This window comes from Humulus lupulus, chromosome 3 (genome assembly GCF_963169125.1).
Source record: "Humulus lupulus chromosome 3, drHumLupu1.1, whole genome shotgun sequence".
NCBI lineage: Eukaryota > Viridiplantae > Streptophyta > Magnoliopsida > Rosales > Cannabaceae > Humulus > Humulus lupulus.
In genome coordinates this window covers 254799125-254810511 of record NC_084795.1, presented here as the reverse complement: position 1 = coordinate 254810511, position 11387 = coordinate 254799125, and the positions used below count along the sequence as shown (strand labels likewise).

Here is an 11387-nt window from a genome sequence, read left to right as displayed (position 1 = left end):
AAGGTCATAAAAAGTGGATAATCTAAATTCAAAAGTGGCTATACTGTTGAAATAAGCGAACAGACTTACAAAAGAAAATAATATTTTGTCCAAAATTGTGTATAAATAAGGAATTGACATGATTGGGATATGACAAGGGAAATTTCATATTATATGCATAATAACTTTGTAAATTTTTTTAATATGTCACCATAATTTGCTATCCCAAACATATGACAATTTTAAATTTTTAGACAAAAATACCCCTAACATCGAAATTGCATCGAAAAAGCATCGTTTGGGATAATAATAAAGTTTTCATGATTGCATCGAAATAGCATCGATGTAGCATCGATTTGGCATTGATTTGGTATCGAAGCACCATCGGCATCGATGTAGTATCGATGTAGCATCGAAATGGCATCGAAAAAGCATCGTTTAGGATAATAATCAAGTTTTCATGATTGCATCGAAATAGCATCGATATAACATCGATTTGGCATCGAAACACCATCGGCATCGATGTAGCATCGAAATGGCATCGAAAAAGTATCGTTTGGGATAATAATCAAGTTTTCATTATTGAATCGAAATAGCATCGATGTAGTATCGATGTAGCATCGAAATGGCATCGAAAAATCATCATTTGAGATAATAATCAAGTTTTCATGATAGCATCGATGCCGATGGTGTTTTGATGCCAAATCAATGCTACATCGATGCTATTTCGATGCAATCATGAAAACTTGATTATTATCCCAAACGATGCTTTTTCGATGCCATTTCAATGTTACATCGATGCCGATGGTGCTTCGATGCCAAATCAATGCTACATCGATGCAATCATGAAAACTTGATTATTATCCCAAACGATGCTATTTCGATGCTACATCGATGCTACATCGATGCCGATGGTGTTTCGATGCTATTTCGATACAATCATGAAAACTTGATTATTATCTCAAACGATGCTTTTTCGATGCAATTGCGATGCAATTTCGATGCAATTTCGATGTTAGGGGTATTTTTGTCTAAAAAATTGAAATTGTCATATATTTAGGATAGTAAATTATGGTGGCATATTAAAAAAATTTACAAAGTTATTATGCATATAATATGAAATTTCCCTATGACAATGCTCTACGAAGCTCATCACAACAACTACAAAATGAACAGATGCTATTAAGGCCCCCCCCCTCTAAAATATTCTGTTTCTGCTAATAGCTTAAACCGTTAAAAAAAAAAAAAAAAATTCAGTTTGTTTTGGCGCATAAAAGATGTTTATTTCTTTACTTTGTATTTCTTAGGGATTAATAAAAAAAATCTTTATTTTTTTTTGTTTAATTCGATATAGTTTTATCTTGGAATGTTTTTTACATTTTAATTTAAATATATGTCACAAATAAAAAATTATTTTTTATTACTAATGGTGATATCATGTTGTGCTTGTACTCTGTTGTGTCACCCGTTTAGGCATGTTTACTAATCATATTACGCCGACAAATATTTTTGTTGTCATGTCATATCCATAAGAGAAATTTGAGTATGTATGCATCATGTGGCCATATGATTAAAAAATATGTCATTTATTGTAAACATTGGAAAGTATGCTAATGATTTAAAACATCCCCAAATTGCTCCTCTCATGACTCCCCTTTTTTTCTTGACTAGTTTCTCTCTTCTCTACTCAAAACTCATGGTCAAACCCCACCCCCAAAACTCACCCACAAACATTTGTGAACTCAGTCAGCGAACTAATAGGAATGTAAATGGGGTGGGTCTGCCCCGCCCCGCTTCCGCCCCGCCCCGCCCCGTTAATATTTTGCCCCGCCCTGATTAGTTTCTTGAAGCGGGGTGGGTCGCCCCGCCCCGTCTTAATCGGGGCGGGTTTGCCCCGCCCCATTTGCCCCATTTGCTTTTTTTTTTTTTTTTTTTTAAAAACATTAAATTTTAATTTTAGAATTTTCTTTAAACTTAAATTATTTTTTTATTACAATCATTATTTTTTACACTTCTTGTAAACTACACATTCAAATATTTTATTTTATTTTTTATTTTATAATTTACAAAAATAATTACAAGAATAAGAATAATTAAATCAAACATATTTTTTAATATTTACAATTCTTTCATAGAGTAGTTATGGAATAATTTTTTTTATAAATCTTACACTTAAAAATCTATTTAAAATTAAGGATATTCTAAACCACATATAAAATGTCAATTTTACATATTATGAATGTATATAAGTAACATGAGAGAATTGTATTAAATCATATCATTATATCATCATTTAAATCAAGAATTCGCTAAGTATAATAAGAGTTTCTCAAGAGAACAAAGTAAAATAAAACTATCATATGCAACATAGCACTCCACTTTTGAGAGTTTCTCAAGAGAACAAAGTAAAATAAAACTATCATATGCAACATAGCACTCCATTTTTGATGCGTCAAAAGAATCAAATGGCTTTCTTCTTCTTTATTGACATGCTACCTTAATCATCAAGATCAACTATGTATGGCTCCTACAAAAAAAAATATATGTATTAATAATAGAAGTTAATAATTTATTTGATGACTTATAAAAACTTAATTAAGTACCATAGTTGGATCTACATCATTATCTTCATCATTCATGGTGACTAGTGGAGTCGCTTCTGTAAAGAAAATAAAAAAAAATAATATTGAAATAATACAATAAAATATGAATTTATATATATATATATATAAAGATAAGTATATTTACCTTTTTTGTCATTTACCAACCAATTTTGAGTGCATATCAATGCTTCTAATGTAGAAGGATGAAGTCTTGCTCGGTGTGAACCCACATGTCTACCGCCAGTACTGAATGTAGATTCCGAAGCAACGGTGCTAATAGGCACAGCAAATATATCTTTGGCAATCATATTCAACACAGGATATTTGAGTCCTGTTACTTTCCAATAATTGCATATATCAAAGAACTCATCAGTCCTAGGTATCAATTTCTCTTCCAAATAAAGTTCTAACTCTGACTTCACATTCTCTACACCATATGCAACTCTAACATATGTGTCAAAGTTAGATAGATCATCTATTTGTGTTTGAGAAGATGCTGATACACTATCCATTTGCTGACTTCTTTCTCTAAGATTAGGAAACTTAGAACTGTACTCTTCTAGTAGCTCATAACAAAGCTTGCGGACCTTCTCAATTTCAATCTCATATTGATCATTTCCATAAATGGTAGGAAAATAATATTCGATCAACATAAACTTATATCTTGGATCCAAAACAACAGCCACAGTCATAAGCCCATGAATCTCTTCCCAATACTTTTGAAACTTAGACATCATTTGAGTTGCCATGTCCCTAATAAAGGGCTCGTCTACTGTCATCCATGCTTTAATTCTCATTTTAATTTGACACATCTTTGGGAAAAAAAGATTAGCTGTAGGATACTTGGTTCCAGAAAACAACTCTGTCACCTCATGAAACACTTCCAACTTGTCACACAATTTTTGAGCTCTAATCCAATCATCTTCTGATGGCGCATATCTAACATATCTTGAATCACGTAGTTTTAATTGTTCAAATACTCTATTGTACAATAAAGCTATGTTGAGCATCAAGTATGTTGAATTCCACCTTGTTTGACAATCAAGTGATAACTTTTTAGTACATGTCACTTCAAGAGAACGAGCAGTGTCCTCAAATTTCTCATACCTCTTTGGTGTGCCCGACCAATAAGCAACACTGTCTCGAATCTTGTCAATGCTATCACCAATAACAGACAAGCCATCCTTGACAATAAGATTCAAAATATGCGCACAACAACGCATGTGAAGTAGCTTTCCTTTTAAAATGAAACAGTTAGAATTAAATTTTTCCTTCAAAAGTGGAATCATTGCATCGTTAGTTGTACAATTATCCACAGTCACTGTACTAATCTTGTCTTCAATATTCCATTCAGACAGACACGAACTCAATGTATCAGTAAGTGTAACAGCATCATGTGGGCATGGTACATACTTAAAACTTATAATCCTACTATGCAACTTCCAAGAGTCATCTATGAAATGAGCTGTCACAGTCATATATCCCCTCTTTTGATGATTGGCAGTCCACATATCAGTGGTTATAGCTATTCTACTTCTGTTCTTCTCCAAAATTTGGCTACATTTTTCCTTCTCAACTTTGTACATTTTCAAAATATCAGACCTAATTGTATTCCTTGACAACATTTTAAACATAGGGCAAAGAGTATTTGAATAGTCTATAAAACCACTATGCTCCACCATTGATAAAGGGTATTCATGTAGAATGATCATTTGAGCTAACTTTTTTCTCCCTAGTTCAGGATCAAAATTGTAAGTTGTGACTGAAGGACTTGCATTAGGATTAGGATTCATGGCAAGTTGTTCCTTTATTACTGGGCATCTTTGCACATGAGCAAGCAAATGTTTAGTCCCACTACTACTCTCTCCCCCTAATTTCCTCCCACAATGGTTACAAACTGCCTTCAGTCTACCATCAATTTTTTGCAATGTAAAATGATCCCATGCAGGAGATGTTCTCTTTCTTTTAGTACTTCTACTCTCACTTTCATCTCTTGTATTTCCTAGAGATTGTGCCTCTTGTGTATGTGTTGAATGAACACAATCAACATCATCGACAAAATTAGATTCGATAACATCTTGGGTAGACATGTTTAGTGTTTGATCTAACCTACATTATATCCACATAACAATTAGGAACTACTTGGCTCCAAAAATATTATACATATGTATAAATATAACTTAAAGATTACAACGCATAAATTCTAACCAGTAAAGGCTTTGACCAAGAAAATAGTGCCACTGACAGTCCTAATGAAACACAATCCGCAGGGGTCCCTGAGTAGAAGAATCATCATGAAACCTATTATCATCAATGACCCCAACCAAAACACAAAACAAAAGTACACATAACAGAAACTTTGAATGATTATGAGGCAATCTAATTCAATCCAACAATATTAATCTGATCATCCTCTTCTCAAAATAACAAATGCATAGTAAACAAAAAATAAATACCAGATAATATTCTAGAGATTGCACTTTCTGTTATATATATAATCTGATCATTCATTGCTAATATGTAAACTATACATACCTCGTAAGGCTTACACGAGAACATATTTGCAATTGTTTAGATTCTTTACAAGTGAACAAAGATTCTCAAGGAAGTATCCAGTGCAATCCTGAATTTGCAATCTACCTGACAATACATAAGCTTGGAGCATGAAAATTCCACAACAAAAAGTATCGTGAAGTAAAAATAGAACTTCAAAAACTTATGGTCTGATTCTAGCAAAAAGCAAAGACAATTATGAGCAACAACACTGTTAATATTTGATCAATTTCAGAACGAAAAATCCTGCATTCAATCTAAAAAGGAATTCAAAGGGGGCATATTACAAAAACAGAGAGTAAAACACCAAATTGTAAAACCAAAAGTATAAAACATCTTTAGTTAACTACTTTTCTAGTTTTTTCCTAGGTATGTTTTCAGTCATTTGCATAGTTGGATAGTCCTACCCAATTCTGCATTTAACAGCAAAACCTTACTCACAAGTTGAGACTCAACTCTATTTATACAAACTAAAAAAGATAGCCCCTTTGAAAGTAAAACCATCATTCTGAGGATCACCCAAGAAGGTAAAACGTATGCACCACACATACTGCCCTGTGTTTCCAAAATCAAAATGAAAAATAGATGCTTCAAGAGGAGGTGTGTTTATATATACATGTATCATATATATATATACGCGTACGTTCGCAAGCTCATCTGAAAAAATTCAAGCAGTAGAAGATGGAAATAATACAATACCCATCTGAAAAAATGAGTAGAAGATGGAGAAGATGGAGATGGAGAAAAGAGCACTCACCATTACCCAAAACTTAGCAAAGAAGATGGAGAAGGTTGGATCGGCAGCAGCTTTGGTTTGGAGAAGAAGGGTTGCGTTTTGGGCTTGCTCCACGACTTTGGGATTCTTGAGCTTCTTCAACAAATTCTCTTCCTCCTCCGAAACCGGGCAATTGGAATTGGGGATTCCGATTAGGGCATCAAGCTCTGCGATTTCAGAGGAAGATGGGGAAGAGTAACAGAGAGGTCGTGACTCGTTTCGTGAGGAGAAAAAGGGTTTCAGTTCAGACAGATTACTTTACTTACTTGAGAATTAAAAAAAAAAAGTAATCGGGGTGGGTCTGCTCCGACCCGCCAGAATTCATATCGGGGCGGGGCGGGTCTTGACCCGCCCCGAATTCTGCCCCAATTTTACCGGGGCAATGATGCCCCGACGGGTCGGGGCCCCGACCCGCCCCGCTCCATAGACCCATTTTGCCATTCCTACGAACTAAACACTACCTCAGGGCACCACCTCCTCTCACTATAGAAGCTCCCATCAGCCATTAACACCACTTCGTCTCACTATAGGAGCTTCTATTTACCATTAACACCATCATTTTTTTAACAATTCAAAGCTAAAACTAAGAACAAGTTTAAGTTAAAGCACCAATCTATACATTTAGATAGATCTGATCATGATTTTTTTAGTTCTTTTAGTGATTTTTTTCATATCTGAAAATCTATAAATCAGCTGAATTTTTTTTTTTAAAAATTGATACTTCTCAATGCTCAGTTCGATGGTACCATGAAAATCTTGATTTTTTTTATGAAAAATTTGATTTTTCTCAATGAAGCTCGATGGAGCTCGATTGTAACGTACTACTAATCCCGGATCATTGCACTATGTATTTAAAATATTACTTAACTCGTTAAGTGAGTCATTGGACTCAAAAATATAGTTAACATTAATTAAAGACTTAGATGATAAAATTTTGGTCAAAAGATATAAAATTTTCCTTTATAAACTTAAAATAGTTACAAGGGATCCCAAAAAGTTAATTACAATTAGAATCATAACCTAAGTCCTTCAAAATAACTTGGCCGTGGTGGCCAAGTAAGTCGATCATGTAGGCGCCGCCTTAAAGCTCTCCAACTCATGGCAAGTCAACATTTCCTTTGCCTTCACCTACACCATGAAGCACCCATGAGCTAAGGCCCTGCAAGAAAACCATCATGGCATTTTAAATTCACAATAAACATAAAGAACAGACAGCATAACTCATGTCAAACCATTATTCATTTATACAGCCTATGCAAAACCAATGGGTAAATAACCGTTTCTGTGGCCCCGTCATCTCGACCTGCATTACACATGCAATTTGTCGAATACGGCCCATGCTAGTCACTCGCAAATAATCATACAAAAATCAAATGCAACATAATAAATAGCAAGACAAGATTACACAACTTTAATCATATACCAAATACAATTATAACTTATCCAGATAGCAAGGCCAATGCCCAACACAAGGTGCAAGTGCCAGTTTTCTTATCTCGATTCAATGCATTGAACTCAGGATGACCTCAAGTGCGATCCTCTCACGAGCTCCAAGGAAACCCTAGTCACAACTATAAAATGTAGATTTAGTTTCCCTCGAACTAAAATCCAACACAACTTTTCCATAAACTTATTGGGCCTCAAATACCACCCTAAAACATGCCTCATAATGTCCTAGGAACCTTATGTTTTAATCCCCTAGTGTTACCCATCGAAAACCCTTACACACAACCCAAAAAAAGTGGATGTCTGCTTGGGCCAATCGATCGCCTCGCACAGGCCAGTCGACCGCCTGGCCAAAATGGCCAGGCTAGCCCTAACCGCAAGCCGGTCGACCGGGTTCCCAAGGTCAGTCAACCGACACAAGTCAGAGTCCAAATTCCTGCATTTTTCTTTGTTTTTCCCAACTCCAAAACTCACCCAAATTCTATTCAATCAGTTACAGGTGCAAAATCAAGCTACAAAACCAATCAATCCCCAAATTTGACCCAAAATAAAGAATTACTAACTTAGGGTTCCAAAGCCCTAATTTTACCAAATCCGAGAAATTCAATCAAATCTCTCGTTTTTAATTCAAGTTTAAGGCTTAAAATCATTACTTTACACATTTCTAACCCCCATATGCCCACACAAATCAACTAGAACCATCAATTACGAAAATTCAACTCAAAACTTCAATACTCCTCAAGAATAATGAAAGTGCCAATGAAGAAGAGAAAGAGAAGAGTTCTTACCTCTTGAATTCAAAATTCGTAGGGATTAAGGTTGGTTGGGAGCTACTATTACTTCTCTTGAGGCTCAATTCTTCAAGAAATCCTCAAATCCAAGCTTAATTCAAGCAAAAATCTTGGTGTTCCTTAGTGTTCAAGAAAGCTTTCCCAAGAAGAAGATGCAGAATAACTTAGAATGTACAGGAGTCTTCAGCTCTTAGTGCTGTCTAATTTCATGGTCAAAAGATCAAAATACCCCTCCCATCAATACCCTTCTTAATAAGCCTCAAGGGAATTTTAGTCTTTTTGCTTAAAGCTCTACTTACACCACTAATCACCAAATTATCAACGAACCCATCAAACACCACTATTTCACCAATTTATTTCACCCCCAATAAATCCCGAAATATTAAAATTCTTAAAATACCCCTTGGCTCTACCTGAGCTGGGCATTTATCCCCGTTGTGACTTTTCCACTAAAATACTCGAAAGGATCCACTCGTGTTGAATATCTCAAATATACCCACATAATAATGTGGTCATAAAAATTTAGCACATAAATCACAAATATATATTTACCAAGGTGATGGTCTTGTTCCTCAAGACTTTATCCAATCTATCCAGAATCTGTACTGGCCTCTCCTCATAGGAAAAATCCTGATCCAACTCCAGATTCTCATAACTTAGCATGTGTGTTTCAGTCAACACACCTTTGAAGCATTGATACATGAAATACGTCATGAACTCCTGACAGAGATAGAGGCATAGCTAGTCAATAAGCTACCTACCCAATCATTTCCAAGATCTCTAAAGGTCCAACAAACCTAGGGCTCAACTTTCCTTTCTTCCCAAACCTTTTCACCCCTCTCAGCAGTGACACTCTAAGAAAGACATAGTCCCTCACCTGAAGCTCTACATTCCTGCACTTCAGAAGTAGTTGTTCTGTCTACTCTGTGATGCGAGCATCCGAGCTCTAATCTTTTCAATAGCCTCATCAGTCTTTTGAACTGTCTCAGGGCCCACAAATTTTCTCTCACCCATTTCATCCCAGTGGATGGGGGATATAAACTTTCTACCGTATAACATCTTAGACAGAGCCACTCCGATAGTCGACTGGTAACTGTTACTGTAGGAAAACTCAATCAAGGGAAGATACCTTCTTAGGGATCCCCCAAAATCAAGTACACAAGCTTGTAGCATGTCGTCTAATATTTGAATTGCCCTCTCAAACTATCAATCTGTCTGAGGTAGGGATGCACATCGGGAGGGTTGGTCGGGTTTTGGGTGGAAGAAATTATTACTGAACCCGCCCGAATTACTATCGGATTTATTTGGGTTCGGACTGGGTCGGGTGGGAAAAGGTCGGATTCGGGTGTGGAGCAGTGTATTTGAACCCGCCTGAAATAGGGTTGGATGTGGTCGAGTTTGGATCGGGTTCGGGTCGGGTTCAGGTGAGGTGATAGTCTTTTTTTTCCTTGCAAAATTAGACTTTTAACTTTTTTTTTTTTTACAATAGGGTTTATTTATTTTTGTGAACTTTTAATTGATCAATATTTTACCATTCATTAAAGAAAGAATTAAAAAACTTACTAAATATTTACTAATTAAAAAAAACTTAATTCACAATTCTTACCAATTTCCACAAATTAATAAGTAATAACTAACTAACGTGAATGAAACATCTAAGTTCTAACTTCTAACTCTAACCGAAAACAAAAATCCATAATTTCAAAAGTCCTTAATTAAAATTTAAAAGTCCATACCAAATTACCAATACCATAGTCCAAATTAAAAGTCCTTAACAAAAGTTACTAAATTACTAAAATTTAAAAGTCCACAAAATATCCAAAGTCTAAAGATGAGGTTCCCATCTTCATTGATTCAGTTCCTTGTGCAGCAGATGAGGCTGTAGAAGGAGCATTAATAGAACCAGAAGGCGAAGTGGAAATATTTTCACTACCACTAGCAGCAATTGTAATATCATCTGTGATCTCTGCAACATTATACATTTCCATAACTATGATTTAATTTCAAACAATAATTACAACTGAAATACCAAATAAAAGTTTGTTTAACAACTTACCAGACTCCACAATGATTGGTTGATGTGAACTACTCTACCAGTTTATGAGACATATCAAACATTCAACCATTTTAGGACTTAGTGAGCTCCTAAAGGGATTTAAAATCTAACCACCAGTCGAAATGGCAGCCTCAGAAACAACAGTTGCTAACATATCACGAGCAATGGTTGACAAGTTCTTGTACTTGGATGCATTTCTTACCCAACCTTTCAAAATGTCAAAGTTGACACCCTTAATCATAGGTTCAACATCCTCAGTTAGATACCTATCAACCTCATTCTTTGTTTTATCACCATCTTCCTCTTTCCTTTGTTGTACAAACTCATCATGCAATAAAGCATACTTCTTCAACCTAGAAGTAGTAGTGAATGAGGAAGAGGAAGATCCACTAGGCTGAGGCCGAGGCTGATAGTGAGACAGAGACTGAGACTGGGTCATAGATGACTGAAGTAATGTAGAACCTCCACCACCATACAAATCAAACAGTGATCGTAATTTTTGTTCTACCTCATTAACCATCTGAGCGCATGTCAGTGGACCATAAAATGCTTTGAAGCAATGGTTGAGATACTTGAGCTTGTATCTTAGGTCATGAACCAAGACAATTATAAGGGCCTCGTTACATTCCTCAATCTTTCCCCAGTATTTTTCATATTTCACTGTCATGCGTTGTGCCATACTCACTAACAACGGGTCATCCTCCTCAACTGCCATTCTATACAAAGTGCGCTGCATATTACATATTTCAATAAAGTACTTGTCTGCCGTAACATAGGTTGATCCACTAAACCTTAATGTCACCTCGTAGAAAGTCTCCAAAAATTTCACAAAGACTGTTGCATTCTCCCAGTCTGTTTCAATAGGCGGCCCCTCCTTTTTCTTTCCATATTTGTCAACCTCCTCAAAATACTTCACGAAATTTACATCTGACAGTAAACTTTCAAACGCCTTTTGGATTCTTAATGCACAATTAAGCATGAGATATGTAGAGTTCCACCTTGTTTGGACATCTAAAGAGAGAAGTCCTTTTCATTCAATTTTATCTTCTACGACAACTTCTTTAAACCTTTTGAGCATAGCGGGAGAAGACCTAGCATATCTTACAACATGTCTAATGCTAGCAATCGAATTATGCTTCTCTTTTAATCCTTCAGTGACAATCAAGTTTACAATATGAGCACAA

General features: G+C 35.6%; 1 protein-coding gene across 1 annotated transcript; it reads right to left on the bottom strand.

The window, feature by feature from the left end:
* Positions 1-9946: 9946 nt before the first annotated feature.
* On the bottom strand, positions 9947-11182 carry LOC133825577 (zinc finger BED domain-containing protein RICESLEEPER 1-like). Its single transcript, XM_062258500.1, has 2 exons — positions 10315-11182; positions 9947-10137 (listed from the first exon to the last, which is right to left on the bottom strand). The coding sequence occupies exons 1-2, from the start codon at positions 11180-11182 to the stop codon at positions 9947-9949; spliced, it is 1059 nt and encodes a 352-aa protein (XP_062114484.1).
* Positions 11183-11387: the final 205 nt, after the last annotated feature.

What these genes read in the sequence shown, in the direction of transcription:
- LOC133825577 (XM_062258500.1), bottom strand. Translation starts at nt 11,182, where the DNA reads ATGCTTAATTGTGCATTAAGAATCCAAAAGGCGTTTGAAAGTTTACTG. An exon ending in GGCTGCCATTTCGACTGGTG is followed by an intron (nt 10,138 to 10,314) that starts GTTAGATTTTAA and finishes ATTAAATCATAG; the next exon opens with TTATGGAAATGTATAATGTT.